Source organism: Sardina pilchardus, chromosome 15 (assembly GCF_963854185.1).
Source record: "Sardina pilchardus chromosome 15, fSarPil1.1, whole genome shotgun sequence".
NCBI lineage: Eukaryota > Metazoa > Chordata > Actinopteri > Clupeiformes > Clupeidae > Sardina > Sardina pilchardus.
Window position 1 is genome coordinate 12,786,128 of NC_085008.1, and position 26,373 is coordinate 12,812,500.

General features: G+C 40.7%; 1 protein-coding gene across 1 annotated transcript in view; it reads left to right on the plus strand.

Moving 5' to 3' along the window:
• patj (PATJ crumbs cell polarity complex component) overlaps positions 1-25,924 on the plus strand; it is a 64,593-nt gene extending 38,669 nt beyond the window's left edge. Inside the window, exons 31-48 of the mRNA XM_062515614.1 lie at positions 5,076-5,167; positions 6,519-6,591; positions 7,413-7,484; positions 7,880-7,948; positions 9,019-9,087; positions 9,637-9,763; positions 11,420-11,529; positions 13,306-13,389; positions 14,529-14,722; positions 15,249-15,396; positions 15,659-15,745; positions 16,359-16,464; positions 21,504-21,541; positions 21,699-21,821; positions 22,142-22,246; positions 22,954-23,057; positions 23,452-23,575; positions 24,489-25,924. Of these exons, the coding sequence (XP_062371598.1) occupies positions 5,076-5,167; positions 6,519-6,591; positions 7,413-7,484; positions 7,880-7,948; positions 9,019-9,087; positions 9,637-9,763; positions 11,420-11,529; positions 13,306-13,389; positions 14,529-14,722; positions 15,249-15,396; positions 15,659-15,745; positions 16,359-16,464; positions 21,504-21,541; positions 21,699-21,821; positions 22,142-22,246; positions 22,954-23,057; positions 23,452-23,575; positions 24,489-24,635 (1,872 nt within the window). The 3' untranslated portion in view covers positions 24,636-25,924. The remainder of the gene's footprint in view (positions 1-5,075; positions 5,168-6,518; positions 6,592-7,412; positions 7,485-7,879; positions 7,949-9,018; positions 9,088-9,636; positions 9,764-11,419; positions 11,530-13,305; positions 13,390-14,528; positions 14,723-15,248; positions 15,397-15,658; positions 15,746-16,358; positions 16,465-21,503; positions 21,542-21,698; positions 21,822-22,141; positions 22,247-22,953; positions 23,058-23,451; positions 23,576-24,488) is intronic.
• Positions 25,925-26,373: the final 449 nt, after the last annotated feature.

Sequence of the window (26,373 nt, forward strand, 5' to 3'; positions counted from 1 at the left end):
TATTCATTCATGGTATATGGTTATGATTACAGATACACTGTAATATTGTCAGAGGATGCCCGTTTTGGTTGCTTTTAAGTAAGGTGCAAAACCAATTCCTTTGTTATTTGATCAGGTCATCTTTGCATATTTGAGAATTTGTTTGCTCTGAAGCTCTGAAAGGTGTGTTTCTTGATTGTTAGGCCATTGTTATAGACTTGTTGAAGGTTTGGGATGGGACATAGAACTTCATCAGATTTAAAAACATAAAGACTTTCCTTAAAGCTGGTCTGTTTTGATATTAACATGAAATTGTCCCTGGGATATAACGTGGCCTTACACGTTTATTAAACAGGTAGCATACCAAGGTCTTAACCTTTAGCTCTGGCGTGCACCAGTGTGACGTCAAAATGACCTCGATCCCTCCGGCGTACAACAAATGTAAGCGACGCGTAGGCAGCTCCTGCACAGGAATTGTTTTTCCATTGGTGCATTGGTCGCATCTGGTTGTGTCCAGATCGAAAGTAGAAGAGATGAGCTCAAAGTCAAGATCAGAGAGCAGGTGTGCCTCTTCAGGCATCAACCACATGTTTGCTAACTTCATTCATAAATCAATGGAGGACTACATTAGAGTCGACAATAGTAGCCTGACATGTCAGCACACATCTTAAACAAACTCTGAGTTATTTAAATAAAATTACTGTAGTCGTGAGGTTTTAATAGTCTGTTTGAAAGATAGGGAGCTTAGGACCCAGGGACATGGAAATCCAACAAATGTTATTGAAGTGATTTATTTTCAACCAAAGTATAGCTCTACTTCTGAGACCTGAAAAACCTCCCCTTTAGGAAAAGACACAAACCCCTAGGCTGGGTGAACCTTGCCTGAACTTCCGGGGAATTTGAATTTCGCCCGGCAGCTCAGGCTGGAAACCAGCAGATCTGTCTCTGTTACTGCCAGAACTCTGTCATCCATGTCTTTATGGACCTTGCTTTGTGCACTGGTGCACAGTCATGTTTGAACAGAAAGGGGCCATCCCAAACTGTTCCCACAAAGTTGGGAGCATGGAATTGTCCAAAATCTTCTTGGTTAAGTCCGAAGCATTCAGAGTTCCTTTCACTGGAACTAAGGGACCAGGCCCAGGTCACGGAAACTATGTGAGAGAGAGTAATGTCCCCTAGTTGGTAAATACCAGCAACCTGTCTGAAGTCAGTGAAAATGCTATTGATAGCTCTGGTATTGTTCACTTTTCTTTTTCTAAAGTAGGTAGCCATAGCCTTTCCACAGCAGTGACACGCTTCTGTTCAAGAGAAGGCTGCAACTAGTGTCGCGACCACTACGCCCGGGTACATGGTTTTGTCACTCCTGTGACATCACAACTGGTGCACGCAGTGACCAATGTATCGAGTATGTAACAGCTTTAATAGCTTTTACTTTCACGTCATCCACTTAAACTTTCCTACCTGCTAGATTTGGCTATTAAAGCCTGTGTAGTTCGAGTATTTTCTTAAGTGGAGTAGAATACTGCTCTGCATTTATCTCTCTGCTTGTTGACATCTTATCATGTATCAACTTTTGATTCCTTTTAATGTTGCCATCTGAGCTGAACCCTGCCTGAACATCGCCCGGCAGCTCAGGCTGGAAACCTGCACATCTATCTCCTCTGTTTCCTGCCAGAACCTTTGGCTCCAATCAGAAACTAGCTTATCCAAAAGATGCACCGGATCGTTGGTCTGATTGGTTGAAGGACTATCCAAGCGTACAGAGTCATTTGAGCAATGCCCATTGATCACGCCTCTTGTGCAGTAGAAACAAAGCGCAGCCTCCCCATACTAATGTTCAATCTTAAAAGATTGAGCTTATAATGGTGATATCCAGGCTAGTTGCCATCAGTTGACTCCATTCAACTGCGCTTATGAGATTGAATCATGCGGTTCAGTTGTGAGCAGTGCAAATTGTGGTAGGGGGCGGAGAAAGGCGCTGAGCTACAGGTGTGATAAATAGTGCATAAAATGAAGAGGCACAGTGTGTGCTTTCTGCGGTTTGGCCATGTCACTGATAACGCTGCATTCGCAAATGTGCATAAATCTGCCCCTGAGTCTCTCAGAAATAAATGTGTGAAGGTATCATGAGTGGGAGAATGATGAAACAATATAGGTATAAAGTTTCTTATCATGAAATTGTAAAGCATTTGAGTATTTCATCATCTACAGTACATAATATCATTAAAATATTCAGAGGGGCCTATAAAACATGGGACAGGCGGAAAAAAATATTGGATGGCTGTGATCTTTTGGACCTCAGATGGTACTGCATTAAAACCAGGCCTTTTTTCTGTGAAGAAGAATACAAAGCACCACAGACACCCTTATGGTGACACCTCTCCATTTTTCCAACGACTTCTTCATCCGGCTCCATGTCAGCCTAAGAGAGCAACCTCTGGCTCCTCAGCCAATCGTCACATTGCGCCGTAACATCCGCAACTGGTTCCACTTCTCTTCTGTGGTTGCCTCTGGTCTTCCTCCACTCAGCACATTCTCCTCTCAGGAGGTTAATGATGCCACAGACTTGCTCTGCTCCACACTGAGCTTATGTCTGGACGAACTGTGCCCCTACTACAAGGGCAGCTCGATCTAAACAATCTCTCCCATGGCTAAATGATGTCCTCTGATCGCAGTGCGGTAAATCCAGAGTCGCGGAGAGAAAATGGCACAAATCTAAACAAACTGATGACCTCAAAAACTACCAGACATTCCTATCCTCCTTTTCAGCCAGCATTGCTGCTGTTAAGATGACTTTCTACAATGACAAAATCAACAGTGTCACAGACACACGGAAACTTTTCCCAACCTTCAAATCACTACTCAACCTTCAGCTGCCTCCTCTTCCATCCAGATATCCGACATCCATCAGACTGCCGATATCCTTGTATGTTTTACAAACAAAGTCGCAGCAAGCAGTCTCTATATCTCTCCTTGGCTCTGCAGCGAGTGACCGAATCAGATATTGTACTCCTACAACCTCTGTCTTTTTCTGGATTCACGCCTCTCGCCGAGAACAAGGACTCTAGACTTCTGCTATGCACTGTAACCATCCTATCACATGGTCGCTGAACCCTATGCCGACAAGCCTACTTCAGCCCATCAGCCTGACCATTACACCAGCTATCACGCCGGTGATCAATGCTTCGCTTACCTCTGGCACATTTCCAACAGCATTTAAAGCTGTCCCAGTAAAACACCATTATTTAAGAAAACTTCTCTCAACTCTGCTTAAGTTGAGAACTGCTGTCCTATCTCACTCCTCTTACTGTCCTGATGGAACCGGAAGGGGCCATCCTCGAACTGGGCTTAGCTCCAGTGAAAGGAACTCCACTCCATGCTCCAAACTGTTTGGTGACTGTCTGGCTACCAACTTGAAGGCCCTCATACAGGCATATGCTACTTTCCCACCATTGCGCTCCTCAGATGAACGATGTTTAGTTTTGTTGCCGTTACGCTCAGGCCAATACAAACTTTTCTCATCGTCTGTTCCTCGTCGGTGGAACATGCTACCAGTTCCTACTAGAACAGGGACATATCCCTCTCCATCTTCACCATCCAAGATCCAGCTCTTCAGAGAATATCTATTCTCGTAGCACCTACAACTAGCCTTGCTAATTCTAGCACTTATCACCTGACAAGAACTGACCTGGGTGCCAGCCAAACTTAGACCCTAGCCCCATAACATTTGAGGTCCGGAAGTTCATCCTGGCATAGACCTCTGAAGTTCGCCTACAAAAAGGATCCAAAGCTCCCATCTTTGCCCACATAAGGAGATCCGGGTGTTAATTGAAGCTAACTGCCTATGGCAAGCTGCATTGTATTAGCTTAACAGGTGCGATAATTGAATATCCCCATGTTATTTTCCCATAGAAAAAATGTCAAGATACCGGATCTCCTTATATGGGCAAAGAAGGTAGCTTTTTTTGTAGGCGAACTTCAGAGGTCTTGCTCCGTTGGTAATGAAAGTGGCCTCTTTCAGCGAGATGTGCCCTGCTACACTCCACAAATGGCCTCCAAACTCCCCAGATCTCAATCCAATTAAGCATCTGTGGGATGTGCTATACAAACAAGTCCGATCCATAATACAGTACAGTAGCCTATGTAGGCCCCAACCAAACTTAAAGGATCTGCTGTAAACTTCTTGGCATCAGACACCTTCTGTGGTCTAGTGGAGTCCATGCCTTGACAGGTCAGGGTTGTTTGGGAGGCAAAAGGTAGACCTACACAGTATTAGCCAAGTGGTCATAATGTCATTAGCCTACAACTGATCATTACTTCAGGGATCTCTGCACATGATATTAAAGCATTTGTGTTTTTCACAGATAAAATTCATTATGTTATGTAATGTTGTAATAAATGAATGGATTTGTTTGTGCATGGCACATTCTGTCTGCAAAATAATGTTCATTACACTTAAAGCTCCATACAGTATTTTCCTGACTTTGTTTAAAGAGGAATAATGCAGGATTGGCGATTTCATCTCTGGTTTCGGTTTAATTTTTCGTTTTCGCTCGTTTTATGCTTGCATATTTCTCTGCAGAGCTTCCCCGACAGCTTTAGCGTGTATATTTATACATATATAGGCTATATATAAATATATAAATTGCAAGCATGGTTCTTCTTGTTCCTTTCGCGTCTCTGACTTCCAGATGTAAACAGCAAACGATCGTTCATCAGAGAGCTGCAAGGTTGTAATAGCGGAGAGGGACACTAGGGGCGGGAGGAAATGTGACTGTTTTCGATAAAACTGGTCAGTCAAGCACAACAACGATTTGTAAGCGATTTTATGACTATGAAAAAGTTGCATAGGGTCTCTTTAAAGCCACTTTTCTGTCTCGAGTGTGTGACATGTAGCCTAAATTACATTTGTTTTCAGATGCAGCATTTATCATCAACCATTCATTTTTAGGCTGGGATTGGTGTTATAAAAACATTTCATGAAACACATAAGCCCTGTAGTAAGATGACTTCTGAGCACAGATGCACTGAGCACAGTCCATGTTTTCAAAAACAGTCTAAAATTGTTCTTCTTTTTCTTACTTCTCTTTTTTTAGATCAACAACCAGGTGTTGTATGGTAGAAGTCACCAGAGTGCTTCAGCAATTATAAAAACTGCTTCACCGAAGGTCAGGATTCTCCTCATCAGGTCAGTAACTTCAAGCATTTTGTTTATGGTTATGGTTATGGTTATGGTTATAGTTATTAAGCAGACGCCTTTGTCCAAAGCGACATACAAATAAATAACAATACAAATTAAATTAACAATGTACAATTACAAAAATAGGGAGAATAGCAATATTATCAATAAAACTGTATAAAACAATCATTTTAAGCACTAACCTAATGAGAAATAAAACAATGAATAAGAGAATAGCAATTAAATAAGTCATTCAATCAATCATATAATAACAATAACTACGGCATGGTAAGGCTAAATATAAGGAGAATAGCAAAAATAAAATGTCAAATTCTATCAATGGACAAATTAAACAAAACAATATTATACAAACCATAACACATAAGAAACGCTCAAAAGACTAATTGCATATTAAACAAATAAGCATTAAGACCCCTCTTGCTTAATCTCAGTGTTTTTGAAAAAAACAGTACTCCCCTTTAGTGATACTGAATCGTCCTATTCCTAAAGAGATTGATGAGACAATGAATATCTCACTGTGAAATGATGATAATTAGGAAAGAAGCATGGTGATATCTTTGACCAGGCCCCTTATTATGTTGCCTTGTCAGAGGTCATACATGCTTCAGAAGCATGCAGCAGTGTGTTGGATCTGTTGTGATCTATAATGCAGTGTTCTCATTAGCTTGAAACCCTTATGTCTACTTTGGGAAGCAGGAGGCCCTCCCTGGAGTCTGCCATGTTGATGTCATGCTGCATCTTACGAACAAACAGACAGATAAACAAGCAAAAAACAAACAGACAGACAGTCAAACAAACAAACCCAGATGAAATCATAACCTCCTTGGCGGAGGTAACAAACTGATGACCTCAAAAACTAGACATTCCTATCCTCCTAGACATTCCTATCCTCCTCCTGCTATCTTAGAGTAGCCTAGAAAGGGCTAACCTTGACACAAAATAAGGCTTTTCCTTATTTTATACTACTTCACATCCACCATAGTTCTACAGTACATTTGAAAATGGGTTGATGTTCAGATGGTTTCAATTAAAGCAACACTAAAGCAGTTTTACCATGTCCACAGACAAGGTAGAGTATGTTGCATGATTTTATGAAAGTGAGCATGTATATTTTACAACACTCCTCAATCAGTCAGTCTGCCTTTTTCGATCCCGGGAGCACAAACTTGCATGAGTGTTTTTTCTGCTCAGAGGCGCTAGGGGGAAGCGAGACAGCCGTCATTCAACCCGAAATAAATCAAATAACCATTTCAATGACTCCGAAGCTGATTAGTTATGGCAAATTCAGCTAAAAAAAACTTGCATAGTTCACCTTTAAGTTTTGTTCTTTCTCCTCCAGGAACAAAGATGGCATCAATCAAATGGCTGTCCCTGCATTGCCTATGCCACCTAATTTTATTTTGAGCAATGAAGTAAGTAAACCCTTTAACTTTGGGATGTCTTTTATTATCCTACTGCTATTGAGATAATACCAGTGACTTTAATTCTGTACATATGCTATTTCCGTATGTGGACCATCTTCATAAAAATGTGCAAATAACAATGAAGACATGCCGAATGAAGGTGAAAACCATCAGAAAACTGTGTTAAGCTACCAAATTATTCTACTGGGGTAGCTATGGCACGAGCAGCAACATCTGTACCACCACATACAGGTCCAGTGTCCATAGGAACCGTGTTCAACTCCGACTCTTCTTTGTCCATAATGCAGTATGTCTACAGTATCTTCACTGCCCAAAAATATACTAGAGGGCCCCCTATGCAACATTTTCAACTTAATAAAACGTTTTGGAAATCATTGTAATGGTTAAATGACCTGTTATGGTGAGAATGGCAGCTTTCCCTGTTCTCCCTACCCGTCTCTGAAAATTAGCCTTGCAATATCTGCATTAGTGTCCCGGCCGTGTCTGTATCGTGAAGTCCTGTGAAAAGCGAGAACAAGTGAGAATCAAATGCTTAAAATTCTCTGGACATACACACGCCCCCCTTAAGCCCTGAGCATGCCGTCTAGCTATGAGATGGCTCTATATTTTGAGATGTTCATCATGGCAGAGCCAGCCAACAGACCAAATAAAAGAGATGGCGAAATATGCACCCCAAAGCTGTAGGGGGAGCTCCGTAGAAACAAATGTGACAACAAAAGTGAGAAATGATGTCAAATGGTACTTCATAGGATTCTGTGCTGCATCATACAGTCTGTTGCTTGACCATGTACTGTATGCTGCCTTTATAGGAGCTGGTGTCCAGTAGTAGTGTTGCTCCTCTGGAAGAAGTTGGAAAGAAACTGGAAACGGAGGAGTCTTCAGTAAGCCCTGAAACATACACTTTCTCTTGCTTTCCTCAAACAAAGAATCATTGTTGAAAGGCATTTTTATGGAGATAAATCAGAGAAAGTTGGGCAATGACACATGATAAATGATTTTTAAAATTTTTTGAAAAAGAGAACGCTGACATTTCTCATGAGACCTTAAAGCATACTGTAACTCTTGCCAGTATGCATCCTAAAAGCATAATTATGTTGGAAGCACCACTTTTCAAATGCATTTTGCCGAGAGTTATGCTTTCAGAAAAGTAGGCTAATCCAAGCGTAGTGAGAGACCTCGATAAAACTGTAAACTTTGCAAATGGAAAAAACATTTAATTCTAGTTTTAAATGCTGTTTCAAATACATAAACTTTCCTTAAACTCTTCCTTCTCCAGAATCGTATGTCTATAGAAAGAAAAGAGGAGGTTCCCAATGAGGTGCAAACCAAGAACTCCGTGAAGTCTGTAAGTGTGGACATATGCGGCAAATGCACAGGACTCTTTAGAGATTTTTTTTTTGTCTGCTTTGTCTGTTCAGCTGAGATATAATGAACTGGAGAAAAAATAATGAACACATATTTACATTTGTGCACATTTACACATAGCCTATGCTTGTCTTCGTGGTTAGTGGGTTTTGTCACAGTCACAGAATTATGAGTTTGATAAGATATCATGTCTTTTACAATACCAACGCTGACATGATACCACAGGAAAGCATAACACATCAGGAAATGTAATGAAATATGACAGACAATAGAATTTAAAAGTGTTTTTTTCCCCCATTGATAAGAAGATTAGTGAAGATCATAATAGAGACATAATAACAATAGGTTTAATATATGGCACAGTGTTGCCTCAGACAACATAGCTTAATTTGGCTTCAGAAAATGAGTGATCTTAGCATTATTAAAAGAAAGTTACGGTCATTTTAAAAAAAAAAAATGAAAAAGGGAATTAGTGTGTTACTTGCAAGGTATTACGATGTGGTTAGTAAGATTTACTACTAAATGGTTAGTTAGCTATATTAGTCATTAGATACAATTAATAGATTACTTACAAATAGTTCATGATAAACTTGATATTAATATGGACATTGTTAATGTTTATTTTATGCATAATGCATGCACAAGTTTATTAATGGTAAGCCCATAGCCAATAAAGATGTCCTAAATCCCATATAAATTATTGATATTGCCATTTTCTTACAATTTAATGTCACCTAATGCATTCAGTAAATGGTGTTGCTCAGCAATGTTATTGGTTGTATTTTATTATTTTTCATGTTTACTTTATTGTCATTTTACGAAACCTTTCACTAATCAACCTTAAACTGGCTCTGCCCATGTAGTGCATTTGATCACACCTTTATGTTCACCGCTTGTGCAAAAGTGCACATTTCCTCCCTTTCTGGCTGGAGATATCGATATCGACATAACCACTGCTTTCTTATTTTTTGCAATTTGTATCCTTTCATGGAGGACCCTCAGCTTTTCTCTTCCCTCAGCATCTCTTTGTATGAACTCACTCTTCTCTAGAACCATAAGTCATTGGAGAGGGATAAAACGGTTCCTGATGAGGAGCAGACCAAGACCCTCTCAAAGCCGGTGAGTCTGGGCATGCCAAATATGCCAAACAAATGTTTCTTAAAGTTTGTTTGTCTTTACATAACTGAGGAAATTACATTTCCAAATTATAATTTAGTTACTTACTAGATGTTTTTATTCAAAGATACTTCAAGCACTAATGAATGAGATCAAAAAGGGAAAATGTAGCTTCGACTTCCTTAGAGAAGGGGTTAAAAACAGGCAGGGACCAAGCATCGCACTCAAGGCACTCCAGTTGGGAGATGGTGGAACTTGGCACATTACTAAAGCCCCTTTCCCACATGAGCTAGACATCTGGATGTCAAACGGAAGTCAGACGAGTGGCTGTATGTGGGAATGCAAAACTATTTTCTCACCCGGTACTCACCCTATTAACATATTAAGATTCATTTTATGAAATGACTGCTGTGAGACTCAAACCTGTATGCTTTGTCAGGATGAAACAGTATGGAAAGCAGAATGTGACGATAAGAACTGTGGGAAAATGTGCTCAAGAAGTTTGCTTTTAAGCATGAATATTGTGTGCTGCCTTGTATATGTTGCTTCCAGGTAGATACTATTCCCAATAGCCCTCAGACCATCAGTGAACTTCCTGTGAAATCTTTGGAGACTTCCTCCTCAATATCTGCAGCACCCCCTACCTGCACCAATACAGACTTGGATCAATGTACTAAAGGTTTGTTCTACTCATATGCCTTTCATTAGACAAAAATAGAGGATTACAATGCACTTTTGTGTACACCCCATTTTTACAGATCATTGACTACTGTACCTGCCAAATTCCACTAACCCTGCTTAAATTTTCTTTTAAATTATCAATCATATAATGCCATCATCTAAAGCAACATAGTACCCAACAAGCAATTATTGTGTCATATTTTGAATATTAAGATATTGAAAGTTGGTCATTGAATTGAATAACAACAGTAACATAAACCGGTAACGCTTTACTTGAAGGTATAATACAAGATAAACATATGACACTGTCATGACACATGAGCCCTAACACTAACCTTAACCCGGCGTCACCTGAGACTGTTGCCTCAGTCCTCTGCTATACTGTACAGTCTGTTCACTCATGACTGTGAAGTGAGGCATGAAAACAACAGCATCATCAAGTTTGCAGATGATACTAAAGTGATTGGCCTCATTAGCAACAACAATGAGGGCTCCTACAGAAAGGAGGTGAGAGACCTGACTGTATGGTGCCACAATAACCTCTCCCTGAATGTCAACAAAACTAAAGAGATAGTCACGGACTACAGGAAGAAAGGCGGCTATCACATACCCCTCTGCATCAATTATTCACCGGTAGAAATGGTCAGCAGTTTTCGGTTCCTGGGCATACAGATCACCAACTCCCTCTCATGGTCCCTACTCATCACCTGCATCCTCAAGAAGGCACAGAGCTAAAGTCTGAAAAGAGCTTTGGGGTGGGAACAAAAACTCTAATGAACTTTTATTGCTGCACTATTGAGAGCGTCCTGACTGGATGCATCACAGTGTGGCTGGGGAACCTGTCTGCTCATGACCTCAAAGTGTTGTGAAAGACTGTCAGGACTGCATCCAAAATCATTGGGGCTGGCCTCCCTCAGCTTCAAATGATCTACTCCACACGCTGTCAGAGGAGGGCTGAGTACATAATCAAGGATAGCAGCCATCCAACTCATTAAAACTCCTCTCTCTGCTTCCCTCTGGAAAGCGCTACTGGAGCATTTTCACCCACACCACAAGATTCAGAGATAGATTCTTTCCACAAGCTGTCAGAATACTAAATGTTCATGTCCCATACCTCTACTCCTTACATTTTTGCGCAATTATCTGTACTTTTTACCCCTTACATTTCAAAAATAGCCTTGTTACTCCTATTTCATTTCGGCTTGTCATCGTTAAAAAAATACTATCCAGATTTATCATGCCATCCGGATAGAGTAAATTTGACTGTGGTTGGGCGAGAAGTATAAACATATACCATTCCAATCCCCTATTGGTTTGTACGCGATCCATCACACCACCTGCAAGACCATTCAACCCTTGTACATCCCTCATCCCCGGAAGAACTTTTCGAAATGGTTGGATGCAAAAACAACTCCTTTCGGATGTGCTGCTGCAAGCTCTCAAGTACTCAAGTACCACGAAAACTCGACGTCTAATTTGAAAAAAATAAAAAAAATGATTACCCTTCCATTTTCAGAAATCTGCCTAGACAACAGCTTCAACAGTATATTATGTTTTAAAGAGTGCTTAACAGCTATGATGAATTCAAATTGCTGTGTTACACAAATGTTATTTAACAATTTAAATAATATACTCTCTCTCTTTTCTCCTACAGTTGATCCTTCCATAAGTCCCATCTTGCCAGGGCAGGAGACTGTCATTGAGATTTCTAAAGGTCGCTCTGGACTTGGTCTCAGCATTGTTGGTGGCACAGACACCCAGCTGGTAAAGGCACCACACAGCCTCACAATGAGCCATAGAATTCAATAAAGCCACCCAAGAATCTATCAACAGCTGCATCATAGAACCCTCTATCAACATATACTGTATATGAAATACATATCAGCTAACGTACTAAAACCCTTCAATGTTCTATTTTAGGCTTACATGTATCCGATTGACAATGCACCTGGAATTCACTTGGGAAAAAAACATTAGCCATCAGTCTTGGCTGCTTAGCTTAGCTCTACAAAGCAAACCCCAAGAAGCCTGCAGGTTGACACGTGTAAAGTTGACTAGTGCTGACTAGTGTTGACTAGTGTTGACTAGTGCTGACTAGTGTTGACTAGTGCTGACTAGTGCTGACTAGTGCTGACTAGTGTTGACTAGTGCTGACTAGTGCTGACTAGTATTGACTAGTGCTGACTAGTGCTGAGTCTGACTGGTGCTGACTAGTGCTGACTAGTGCTGACTAGTGCTGACTAGTGTTGACTAGTGCTGACTAGTGCTGAGTCTGACTGGTGCTGACTAGTGCTGACTAGTGCTGACTAGTGTTGACTAGTGTTGACTAGTGCTGACTAGTGCTGACTAGTGCTGAGTCTGACTAGTGTTGACTAGTGCTGAGTCTGACTAGTGCTGAGTCTGACTAGTGTGGACTAGTGCTGACCAGGGTGGGAATTATACCAAGGCCATGCGGCCATGGCCGCCGTTGCCCTACACTTTGGCCTTGATGCCCCGTGAAAAAAACCCCATTGTACGGCCACAGTGGCCTTTATGCCCCTGACTTAGGGTTGCCAACCATTCAGTATAATACGGAATCGTCCCGTATTTGACACATAAAAGTCTTGTTCCGTATTTAACTAGTGCTGACTAGTGTTGACTAGTGCTGACTAGTGCTGACTAGTGCTGACTAGTGCTGAGTCTGACTAGTGTTGACTAGTGTTGACTAGTGTTGACTAGTGTTGACTAGTGCTGATTCTGACTAGTGTTGACTAGTGCTGACTAGTGCTGACCAGGGTGGGAATTATACCAGGGCCATGCGGCCATGGCCGCCGTTGCCCTACACTTTGGCCTTGATGCCCCGTGAAAAAAACCAGATCGTACGGCCACAGTGGCCTTTATGCCCCTGACTTAGGGTTGCTAACCATTCAGTATAATACGGAATCGTCCCGTATTTGACACTTAAAAGTCTTGTTCCGTATTGAACTAGTGCTGACTAGTGCTGACTAGTGCTGACTAGTGCTGACTAGTGTTGACTAGTGTTGACTAGTGTTGACTAGTGCTGACTAGTGTTGACTAGTGCTGAGTCTGACTAGTGTTGACTAGTGCTGACTAGTGCTGACTAGTGCTGACTAGTGCTGAGTCTGACTAGTGCTGACTAGTGCTGACTAGTGTTGACTAGTGTTGACTAGTGCTGACTAGTGTTGACTAGTGCTGAATAGTGCTGACTAGTGTTGACTAGTGCTGACTAGTGTTGACTAGTGCTGACTAGTGCTGACTAGTGTTGAGTCTGACTAGTGCTGACTAGTTTTGACTAGTGCTGACTAGTGTTGACTAGTGTTGACTAGTGTTGACTAGTGCTGACTAGTGTTGACTAGTGTTGACTAGTGTTGACTAGTGCTGACTAGTGTTGACTAGTGTTAACTAGTGTTAACTAGTGCTGACTAGTGCTGACTAGTGTTGACTAGTGCTGACTAGTGCTGACTAGTGTTGTAAACACATATCTCTGTGTGATCCTCTCTGTCTTCTTATCTTCCACATCTGACTTCCCACCATCTTCAGGATGCCATTGTGATTCATGAGGTTTATGAAGAAGGGGCGGCAGCAAGGGACGGTCGTCTGTCGGCTGGAGACCAGATACTGCAGGTGAGACTGTACTCATACTTGTAAAATAGGGTCCGAGCCCAAACTAGATGACTTGCTGTTGCAGCATGGATTGAGCTGCATCTGAGATGCACATCCCGTGCAGGCAATGTGAAAGCTCTGATCTGTTGAAATGGGGATACAGTAAATGAAGTGGTATCTGTTCTTCATCTTCGACTCTATAGAGCATTTTGTGTCTGTTCCACTCAATTTTGCTACCTCAGCTACAGTGTCAGTGCAGCGCTCACTTTTTCAAAAATGTTTACCACATCAGCAGACTATATGAAAGAGTATGAGGCCCTGACTTGCTGCCTGAGAGTAATGATGGATGGCACTGAAACAGTAGTAGCCTACAGACTGAAGTTGGCTCCTTGCATCCAGATGATAACAAGCGTTCTGACGTTGATTGTGAAAACATTACATTTGAAAGTTTGACGACTATTGGTGGTGATCTGATGGAGATCACAATAATGTCCGACGGAGACGGAGTCTGTATGCGACTAGTTTTCTGCTCTTTTTCCCTGTGTGAGAGCAAGAACTAGTCAAACTCATTTTTAAACGCATCACTTCACGCTTGGCTAGAAACCAGGAAGAACTTCCTTACCCTATTTACTTCTGTCAGATCAACTCAGTCAATGATAAAGGAGTCTGTGCTTTGTTGAACCACTGTGCAATCTCTCAGTTCCTTCATAGGGGTGTCTTTATATGTTGGGAGTCCCCAGTGCATTATACCTGACACTGTGTCCTAGTCTTTATTATCCCTAAGTGGATGTTTTGTCAGTTAAGCAGCAGGAGCGAAGTAAGTGATTCATGACTGATTGACAATCATTTGGGAGTTTCTATTGGCCCAAAGTTCATGGAATGAGAGCAATGGACACAATATGTTTGTTTTATTGGCTCAAATAGTCATAGTCTATATGAATTTTGATGATACAGCACAATTGATTAATTCATTATTATTAATAACATTGTATTATTATTATTATTATTATATAGTTAGTATTATTGTTGTTGTCATGGATAGGATAGGTTGCAGAGCATATGGACACATCACAGCATATCATTTTAGTCCTCTATAAGACCAGTAAGTTTCCATTCAAATCTGGCCATCTTGGAAACATCAGCTCTCACTTAATTTTCAGGTGAATGGAGTGGATTTGCGTAGCGCAACGCACGATGACGCCATTTCTGCTCTGCGGCAGACTCCATCCAAGGTGCAACTGACAGTTCTGCGAGATGAGGCACAGTACCGGGATGAAGAGAGCCTGGATGTGTTTGCTGTAGAGCTGCAGAAGAAAGCTGGACGTGGTCTCGGCCTCAGCATTGTGGGCAAGAGGTGCAGGGTTTATAACAGCACCAATGGAAATGTTTAGATTCGGATATAGACTTTAGTCTTTATTAAGCCCCACTGAGAGGAGAGCCCATCCATGTTTCCAGAATACTTGTGTTGCCATTTCCATCTGGTGTACCCCCTAGAAGCAGCTCTCGTACCTCAGTTTGGGAATCCGTAACCTAGATAAATGCATCACACATGGTGTGCTAAATAATCACACTGTTAACATATTGATTACAGAAGGGTTTGATAGCCACAATTTGTTGGATAGCCACAATCTGTTGGATTCTCACATTGGCTAACTACGTTACAATCATAGTGCCTAAAATCAGATGTTTTTGGCACTATGGTTGTAATGTGGTTATCCTTTGTGAGAAGCCAAGGGGAATGAATAAAGAGTTGCTGCTCCATGTAAGCATCATGATGTAGTCAACCTAAGCTTTGCTTCAGCGTTTTGCGATATCTTTATTTTTACATCCCTTCATCTATCATGTTTATAACCTTCTGCTTATTTTCTCTGTCTTCATAGAAACGGTACAGGTGTGTTCATCTCTGACATAGTTCGGGGTGGAGCAGCTGATGTTAATGGCCGTTTAATGCAGGGGGATCAGATCCTTGCTGTGGATGGAGAAGACATGAGGCAGGCTTCCCAAGAAACAGTTGCAGCTATCCTCAAAGTAAATCTTACACACCATATTATAACTGAACAGAAATGACTCATCTCTAGACCAGCTATACTCACACACACTCACACACACTGACACACACACACACACACACACACACACACAAATTGAGGTATGCATAGAACCGTAGGTCAAATTGTGACACAAACTGAATCGTGAGTTTGGTGTATCGTTACAGCCCAACATTTGCTATGCTAATGTTGACATCAGTAGCCTATTGTGGTTGGTGACCTATACTGTATATGCCCTACAGTGTACCAGGGGAAAGGTGGCGTTGGAGCTTGGACGACTGAAGGCCGTTTCTTGGGTGTCACACCATCACAGCTCTAAGGCAGGCCAGGTGTGTATTGGGATCACCATCCTCCTCAGTCTCATTAGCAACCTACTACCATAAATACCACAAAAAGAAGCTACTGTAGAGCCTATGTATGCACTAGCTCTACAAGCACAACACCACTCTCAGAAGATATGCATACAGTTGCTTCAAGAACACGATCACTAGATAAAAGACCCAATTCACACCAAAGATTCCCGACGCAATGAGACCAAGTTGCAGCGGTGTGAATTAAATATTGCACGTAGTTGCAAGCCATTTAACATGTTTAGTCACAGTTGCAAGGTTTTCGAACGTCGCGGCTCATCTCGTCGCAAATCTTTGGTCTGAACCCTACTTACACACTTTCTCCAGCTACTCAAGGGGACCATGAACTGGCACTAATGTTACTGTGGTGCAACTGGTCTGTGAATAGAAGTTTTATTTTGAAATTCCCAGGTGTTACCCCTACTGACAGGCACTCTTTGTTTCAGCATTACTGAGTGATGAATTCCGCTATGACGTTAACTTTGTACTCATTTAACTTTGATCGAATTTTATAAGTTAACAGTGCATGAATATGTATAAATGTGTCAATGTGTCTGTGTAACTCAGTTTTCTCTCCCTTTGTTTCTGACAGATGATACCAAATACCAACAGCAGCAGTTCCACCTATGCCTCTCTGGCAGCAAATCCCATCCAAAACACCCTCAAGCCTGCCAATGACATGTCCACCAAGAGCTCAGGTGCAGCACAGTAGAACATATGTCCTTCAGGGGGCATACACAATCTTTATTCTGCATCAACTAACCATAACCTATCCTTAAAAGGGACAAGAGCTCTTTACCCATTATTTCAAATTGAAAGATAATATGTGCAAGTGTCAAAATAAGATTGGGGTAATTAAAGCAACACTAAAGAGTTTTTTTGTACCTTAAAATAATGTTTCCAAAATCATTTCAGTGGTTCATCAACTCTTAACAGGATGAACGGAACTGCATTCGCTTTGCAGCCCTCTATCGCCTATAACCGCACTATGTAAGTTTACCAGATCGTGTAGTGGATCTGTAGTTCGATGGAATGAGACATAAAGAAAATTACAAATTTGACTTTCTGCAATACATCATAATTTCATAAAATCATGCAACATACTCTACCTTATCTGTGGTTATCCTTATTTGCTGGATAAACAAATAGTGTGCCTGCGACAGAGGAAAAGTGCTTTAGTGTTGCTTTAAAGCTTAAAAATGTTAAAATAGACATACCCAGGATAACATTCAAATAGGTATTAGAAGCTGTACACTCATTGCTTGACCTTTAGCATGCAGTTAGACATAACTATCATGCAGCGAGGATTGCTTGAAAACAATGCACACAATTGTATAATTGTTTAAATTGCATTAGAACAGTAAGACAAAAAAACGAGTCACAAAAAATATGTGGCATTTATTTTGGAAACTGTAAAAGCAGTATTTCATTTATCATATATTGTGTTTAGTCATAGCCTTTGTCAAGACTGACATTATGAAACCAAGGAGAATATCAGCATGTTTTCAAAATAAAACATTGGTAATTTAACTAACTCTTTTATTTTGTCTTTTATTTTCTCCATTGATAGGTATGATTCTCTGTGATCGTATGTTCAGTCAGGACCACTTTGTCCAGATAGTTAATTACAATTTGCAATGCGTAATGTTTCATTTGGTGGTATGGCTCTGCTCTGGCCTGGTGCAAAAATGGAAAGCCATAGGGCATAGGGAGCAGTGAGGTAAACTCCCCATAGGGTACAGAACAGACCAGACATCAGTGACAGCAACTAAACATTGATAAGCCAGATGTATGAGGAGGAATATGGCTTGCAAAAAGGCTTGCAGAGAAAGCGGCAAGAGTAGGCAGGCTACAGCAGCTTTAAAAAGGTGTTCCTAAATGATGTCCACCAATAAGTGTAAGTGATCAGCTGGATAGTCAGCTGAGCAGTTAGCCAAGTTGTTGGGCGTAACTCTGTGGCCTGTCTGAACTAACGCTATGCACCATTTCTGTTCAAAAGTAATAATTGACAAGCCTTGTTTCTGTGCACATGATTTTCCCATTTTACCAGGCTGCATTTTGCCCTTGACACAGCAAACTGAGGGCTGGCCATTCAGGCCTGTGCTTAGTGCTAACATAAACAGGGTTCCCACACATTTTTTTTTTTAAAGATTTCTTTATTAGAGTTTTGTTCTTTTATACACACAACAACCCCAATCCCAAGGCACAAAATGAAATGATATAGAAAGTCTTAAAAGCATCTTCTGTAGTAAAAAAACAAACAAACAAACCCAAATATATATTTCCAACATACTATGTAGATAGATAGATAGATAGATAGATAGATACTTTATTGATCCCCAAGGGGAAATTCAAGGACCAATTCAATGTCATACTGGTCGGTGTCTAAACCTCCATACAATAAGGGTTCCCACACATTTTGGTCCTGGAAACATCAGGAAATGTGTTAAAATGACCAGAAATCCATGAAATAATTTGTCTAGCTATCACCATACTAAGCAATCCAATCTTTTAAGATTGAACATTAGTATGGAGAGTCTGCGCTTTACAGTTTTGAATAATGGGCATCGTTCAAATGACTCCGTACACTTGGATAGTCCTTCAACCAATCAGACCCACGATCCGGTACGTCTTTTGGATAAGCTAGTTTGTAATTGGAGCCAAAGGTTGTGGACAGGAAGCAGGGGAGATAGATGTGCAGGTTTCCAGCCTGAGCTGCCGGGCGAAATCCAAATTCGCCGGCAGGTCAGGCGGGGTTCACCAAGCCTATGAAAACTCTCTATAATGAAATGATATATGAAATATGAAATACAAATTGAATTCCATTTGAGCCTCTGAGAATTGTGTGGTGGGAGCAGGCTTCACTCAGTTTCTTATTTCTTTTTTAGAGTAAAGGTGTAAGTGACATCAAGGAAGAAAAAAGCTGCACTTTAGACTTGTTTCGGCTTAGTGCCTTCCTCAGTGTGCTCAAGTAAATCGACGTTACAACCTCACTTATACCCACACCCTCACATACACCCACACAGTCAATCAATGATGACACAGTGTCCCCCACAATGATTCAATTATTAACAAATACTCTTAGTAATTGACTATACAGTAGACTATGTTTCAGTGATGGCGGATGAAAATTCTGGTAATCCAGAAACGAATTATGATCTGTGTCTTTTCGATAAATCTCAGTGAGCATTGAATTGCATTTTTTAACCAATACATCCAGAAAGGTCAAGGTCAGAGTTTGAGGACAATGGTGGTTCTATTTAGCCTGACGGGCCAGACCTACATCAAGATGTAGGGTCTGTGAACTCACCATATAGGCAGGGCTCAATCGGAGGGGTGAGATCAACGGTTGTCTTTCAAACTCCCTCTTCATCCAATAAGATAGCACTACAACCAACCATCTTCTTGTGTTCAAGTAGCAGCAGTAGCAGGACGGGGAAAGCATGCTTAACATTCGCAACTTATGGTTGCACGACAGTCATCATTATGTTAAGCCCACCCACCGACTCTACACACAATGTGATTGGCCCGATTGTCGTATCAAATTTCCAAGTCAATGGAGAGTTGCTAGATTATTGCAAAACTTGAAAAAAAGGCTTCAGGCCGAAAACTGGCATCGGAAAAAGTATGTGTCTCCTCCAGTTTATCTACGTTTATGTAATTTTTTACCACCACCAAGGAGGTATATGTTTTCATCAGGGACCGGCGTTTGTCTGTCTGTTTGTTTGTCTGTCTGTTTGTCTGTCTGTCTGTTTGTCTGTTTGTCTGTGTGTCTGTCTGTTTGTTAGCAAGATAACTCAAAAAGTAATGGATGGATTTTGATGAAATTTTCAGGGAAGGTCGGACATGGCCCAAGGAAGAAACGATTGAATTGGGAATGATCTGTAATTCCATCGGGATTCCGGAGGCGTTTATGTATTTAGCTTAGTGGTGTAATGGCATGGTATGGCCACGTGGTGGCGATCTGAATAGTTTAGGTTCAAATGTATGACAACCTAGGAAGAACACGGCAGGCAGAGGTCTGCGCTCTCTGAGTGCTTTTCTAGTTCTCTATATAACAAGTGATGAATTGTTATAATTGAATTATTGGATCGGATGATAACACTGTGTCATCACTGATTGATTGTGTGGGTGTATGTGAGCCTGCGGGTATATAAGTGAGGTTGTAACGTTGATTTACTTGAGCACCCTGAGAAAGGTGCTAAGCTGAAACGCGTCTAAACATCTTTTTCTTCCGTGATTTGAGCCTCTGACTCAACCTGATTGAACTTCAACTCACTGTTGGTAGGATAAGCTGTGCAGTATAACAGGTAGGCTCCCTCCTTGCTTGCAATGTCTCCAGCTTGTGGTGGCTGTATTTTGCATGAAGCAGTTGGCGTGTTAAAGATCTGCGGGACATCTCTGTGGCCTGATGTAGATTCTGCAGCAAATCAACAGAACTAGGCATCATCTATAGCTACTGTATATAACCAGATTGGCAGATTGGCTTTTCTTCCATTTTCTTCCATTTGCCATTGATTCTGTTTTGTGTAGCAAAGGGAACATGGTGGTTGTCAGTGGATAGGATGAAAATAATGGGTCCCTCCCTCTGCTGTAGTGAATCAGTGATGCAGGAGCAGTGCTCACCATGCTGGTAGGCTTCCATGAGGCAGTTTAGTCAATGTTGGCCTTAATCAAGTAAATAATATCTAGAATGGAAAATTGGACCTACGTCATCTGCTTGGAAGTCAGCAAAGCTGACCATTGTATCATCAGTGATCAATGGAGCACATTTTATTAACACACCATTGAAATGACTCTGTAGCTAATCAGCACAGCCACAAAATTCTGTACTGATACTTCTGGATCCTTGCCTTAGACTATGCCTAAGGTACTGTACTTTAATTAGAGTATTGGGTCTTCAAGTCCTTGAATTTGATGTTAATAAGTTGTGGGAACCCTGATCCATGTTATTATTAATGCTAAACAGGAAAAATATAGATGAGCTCCTGAGCTAATTTAATATACCAAATAGCTGTTGATTCAGATAAGGGTGAACAAGGGTGCACCTTCAAGTTAATCAAAACACACAATGCTATATTGTAATCTTAAAAAACGCATTTTAAGGCCATTAACTGGGACAAACTGGAATTCACATGTCAAGATCATGTGGAAAGCTTTCCCAGAAGAATGGAAGCTGAATGGATGCTAGATATCCTATGCCTATAGATTTAAACGGGAAGGTTCCAATATGTCTGTCCATATACAGTAGTGTGTCTTTCCTCTTTGAACCTTGTTGGATTTTGGGCATTGTTGATGGTCAACAAGCAAGAGAATGTTAAGTTGCTATTGAAAGGTGAAAACAATGGTGTGGTGGTGGTAGATTTCCTTAGCATGTATGGATAAGTGTGCAAAGGGACCCACATTTGAGTCCCCATTATTTTTATTCCACATAAGTAGAAATGTAAATACACAGCAGGTACCAAACCACAAGTCATGTTCAGTTTGTTCAGTAACTGTTTGTTACTGTTACATATCTATTATTTTTGAGTGATGTTTAATGATAGACAACCTGAGTTTGTATCTGTCAGGTGTGTGTGTGTGTGTGTGTGTGTGTGTGTGTGTGTGTGTGTGTGTGTGTGTGTGTGTGTGTGTGTGTGTTCGTGAGCGTGTGTGTGTGTCTGTGTGAGAGAGAGAGAGAGAGAGAGAGAGAGAGACTCACATGATTGTTTTGTACGTTTCCTGTGTGACCCTACAGGACCTGATACAGGCCTTCGTACTGTGGAGATAAAACGAGTAAGGGAACAGAAATAATACACTAAGTATTCAGTGTAGTTTCACCTTCAAGTTCACCTTTCATTATCTTAGGATGGGGATATGGAGTGTTCAGTAATCTTGCTCTGCCATGCTGACTTTGTCTTTTTTTTATTAACTCTCTCTCTCTCTCTCTCAGGGTCCGAATGATGCACTAGGCTTCAGTATAGCAGGAGGGAAGGGCAGCCCTTTGGGGGATATTCCCATTTTTGTGGCAATGATCCAAGCTAATGGTGTGGCAGCTAAGACACACCGGCTCAAGGTAGGCCTACAGCATAGAAAATGCGACATTTACAGTATACCCTATGTAAGGCTTGTGAGTAAATGTCTGTTTATATCTAAGATTTCAGTAGGCCTACAATGCTATACATCTCAACGATACCACAAACTGCAGCTTTGAAAATTAGAAATTAAAAATTTGAAAACATTATGCTGAATATTACAACATGATCAAAGGATGTATTGCTGGATGGTGTATTACATAGCATTAGTTTTGGCTAAGTGTTCCTAACTGGGAATTGAGTGTATGTACAGTATAATAGATAGAGATGTATTAGCCTTGACTTCTACCACTCTTTCTAGGTGGGTGACCGTATTGTATCCATAAACTCACAGCTTCTGGATGGACTTTCTCATGCAGAGGTGGTCGACATGCTGAAGAATGCCTATGGAGATATCATCTTACAGGTGCATACACATACTTACAGTGCACACCTAAATGTCAATGCAAGGTACAGGTAATGAGTGTGTGAGTGAGACTTTGTTCATCTGGCTGAACTTCCAAACTACAGTGCAGTAACAGTCTCAATAACTTCCGTGTTCTTTTCTGTCTTGAAGTTTGAGAAGGATGGGTGTTTATAGAGTTAAGCCACCTTCCTTGAGATTATGCTGGGAAATATTTAACTCTGTATAGACAGTATGGAGACCAGGTAAATAGATTGCCACGAAAGGACATGATCAATGTGGGCTGAGCTCCAACATTGAGCAAACATTGAACTCAGATCAGCCTGGAGCTTCTCTCAGTCAGTTCCCCTCCTACACCTGGGAATCCTCATTTCACACCACAACTATGCTGCAACCATAGCAATACTCACAACATGCCCTGTCTGCAAACAGTACACAAACTGCCCCTATAGGCACTGAGTTCCATGAATTAACGCCACCTTCAGCTGCCAGCAAGTGGTCAACACTCTTCAAGCATCAAGGTTTAGCCACAGCCAGACACAATCACTTGTCAGTAATCTGCTTTAGCAACATGTTGTCGGCCTGCATTCATGACCACCACCGAGCGCACTGCAAACATGAGGGGGTCTCATGTTCAAATCTGTAGCGTGGTTTGAGATTGGTTCAGATTGGTGATGTGTGTCTCTGTGCATAAATGACGTGTTTTGCAGGTGATAGCAGACACCAACATCAGCGCCATTGCCAGTCAGGTGGAGAGCATGTCCACCAGCGTCGGTATCACTGCCGACCTTGAGGCCCCAAGCAGTGAGCCTGAGTGAGTTTACACATACTTCTCAGAGCAAATACTGCATGTATCAGCAAACATGCTCAGCAGGATATGTGTGTGAAAATATTTGTTTTCCAGTTGTGGCTTTTAGCCCTTTGAAGACGGCACTCGCTTTCGTTATCCTAGTACTAATGATGTGTGGTCTGCAAAGGGTTAAAATAATTCTCTTGAATAATCATTCAATTGTAATAGCTTCTGTCTTTATTGGGGAAAATTATGTAAAGTAGGGTGATAGGGGTATACAACAGAGATTATACAGAAAAAGTCTTGTCTGTTTTTTTCCAGTATTACAAAATTCACTGGATTTTTTAGGATGTTGCTTTCCCATCACCTCCTTTCATCTCCTCAAACAATCTTGATCTTTATCTGTGTTTGTTGGCAGAACTCCAAAGCCAAATAATATCACACTGGAAAGAGGTGCTGAAGGCCTGGGCTTCAGTATTGTTGGCGGCTTTGGTAGCCCTCATGGTGACCTACCTATCTACGTCAAAACTGTATTCAGCAAGGTAACAACTCTGGGACAAGGTCTTGCAGAAACGGCTTAACCTCCTTACTTTTCAAAACATTGTGATGATTTATTGATGGCTTCATGAAAACATAACTAACACCGTTGAAATGGAGAGAGATCAGATGTAATTCTGCTTTACCAGTAAATAATAGTAGAAGTATAAAGTAATTTCTCAGACTTTCCCTGAGGCGATATGGGCTTAACTCACTTATTTTACTCAAAAGTCTCTCATCAAAGATAACAACAAATATAGTGATAAACAGAAAAGTTGTCTCGTTGTGGAACTTTGGTAGCCTGAAATCACCGTGCAAGGCAGGATTGGAACACCCAGGCTAGAACTTTGGTGTGAATTGGGTGTTTTTTGTTTCATTTGGGGTGGCTACTAGTTCTAATAGGTTGTCATATAATTCCTAACCACTAGATGGGAGAAATGCTCACACAAGGCACATTTAATAATGCTGAGTGAAAGGCTTGTAAGACAGTATCATAATACTTCATAAGTGAAGTCATGGATAAAATAGTTATTACTATCAATAATCGCAAGGCTTTATGAATGCTTTATTACCCTTTATGGATGTATTTACCACATTTTTGTAATGTAATATGTTAACAATGCACAAATTAATTTTAATCTGACTTTATATGTGAATGGCCATATTTTACACAGATAATTCCAAATTTGCATATTCAAATAAATGATTTCAGAAAACTTCAATCCAAAACACATTTGTGTTCATGTGAGTAAACAATTGATATGCGACATTTTTATAATGGTGTTGTATAACATGACCACTGCACTAAGCCAGGACCCCACTAATATTCATTAAACACTGAGCAAAGTATGACATAGTGGTATATTGTATTTTCTTCATTGCAGTTTGTGATGGTGACATTTTCTCTCTCACCTGTAGGGGGCTGCAGCAGTGGATGGTCGTCTGAAGCGTGGTGATCAGATCCTCTCTGTTAGTGGTGAATCCCTGGAAGGGGTGACTCATGAGCAAGCAGTGGCAATCCTGAAGAAGCAGAGAGGGGCAGTTACCCTTTCTGTCTTGTCCTGACCTCTTCAACAACTCAACTCATCCCCAGTCAAACCAGGACATACAGTGCCTATAAAAAGTAATCACATGCCTTGGATTTTCCCCTTTTAGTGCTTTTATAAATATTTGTCAATTTAATTGGGCCTTTCTTACAATCATTTACAAAAAAAAAAATTTCAATGTCAAAGTCAAAGCAGATTCCTACAAAGTACTGTTAATTAATTAAAATGTATAATGTAGATAAAGTGGTTGCATGGGCTTATATGAAGCATGGTGGTGACCACATTATGTGGATGCTTCTTGACAACAGGCCCTGGAAAGCTTGAAAAGGTAAATAAAAGGGTCAAATAAATTCAGCATAATATATGGAAATCCTGGAGGACAACCTGGTTCAGTCTGCAGGAGAACTATGACTTGGGAGATGATTTACTTTCCAGCAAAGCAATGATTTAAAGCAGACAGTGAAAACTTCAGAAAAATTGTTTGAAGAGAACAATGTAAATGTTCGTGTGTGCCCAAGACCTCAATCCAATGGAGAATTTATGACTGGACTTGAAAAGGGTTGTCTAATCCCTGTGCAAATGGCAGTAAAATGGCAGTATCCGAATGTGCAAGCCTAATTGAGACCTATCCACACAGATTGCATGCTTTAATTGCAGTCAAAGGTATATCTGCTGACTTGCAGGGGTTCATATTTATGCAATCGCTTATTTACATCATATATTGTTTTTTATTATTACTGTAGAAATCCACTTTCTCTTTGGCATTAAAGATATTTTTGTAAATTATTGAAAAAAAGGCCAAATTAAATTGACCAAGACTCAATTTCTAAAAACAATAAAAGGGGAAATATTCAAGGGGAGTGAATACTTTGTAAAGGTACTGTATGGCCCATAGAACTTTATGTTAACTTCAGAATGGATTTGGGATGCTTTTGGTTTAAACCTATCCAGCACCTGCCCAAACTTGAGCCCTTTAACGTGATCTTAACTACATGAACATCTTGTTAAGAGCAGCTTCACCCCATGGTGTACCGTGAAGAAGAGAACAATTTGTATATTCAGATACAAAAAAATCAGTAGTGTGCCCTGGTGTTGCCATGAATGAAGCTATTACAATATCTGGTCACAGCATTATGATCTATGCATTTGATTAGCACGCTCCAACCACACAAACAAGAGCAAAAGTGCCATCAAGGCAGCTATCCCTGGATGATGTGACATTTCATAGCCATGCACCTACACTCACTCAAGTGTGTTTTGTACTGCTGCCCTGATGTCATGACTTAAATCAGCTGTGCATAAATCACACAGATGTCTCCTGCATACAAACGCCCTGCTTTGAATATAGTAATGCATAGCTTATCAGTAAGTCATTACTGATAGAAGAAAATATATGGAATGATTGTTTTGTTTTTTAAATAAGCACCATCATACAAAGCAAAAGATTGACTCAAGTATTATCTTTGATATTTAGTTAGAAATACACTATGATTGAGTCACACCATGCCTCTCTCATGCAACATTTTTTTATGATGAGCATGTGTCCTTAAAATTCTCTGAATGATGATAGACATACTGTACATATCCTCAATGCTGATGTCCTGAATCATATGTCTTGAGAGATTTAGAATGTTAGTGTTTATTTATTTGTGATCGTCACATTCGACCAGTACTCTTCCAGCTACACGTTTGTGCTTTCCATCATTTTTAGGTCCCATGATCATGCACCATTAATTACCTCTGCCATGGAGGTTGTT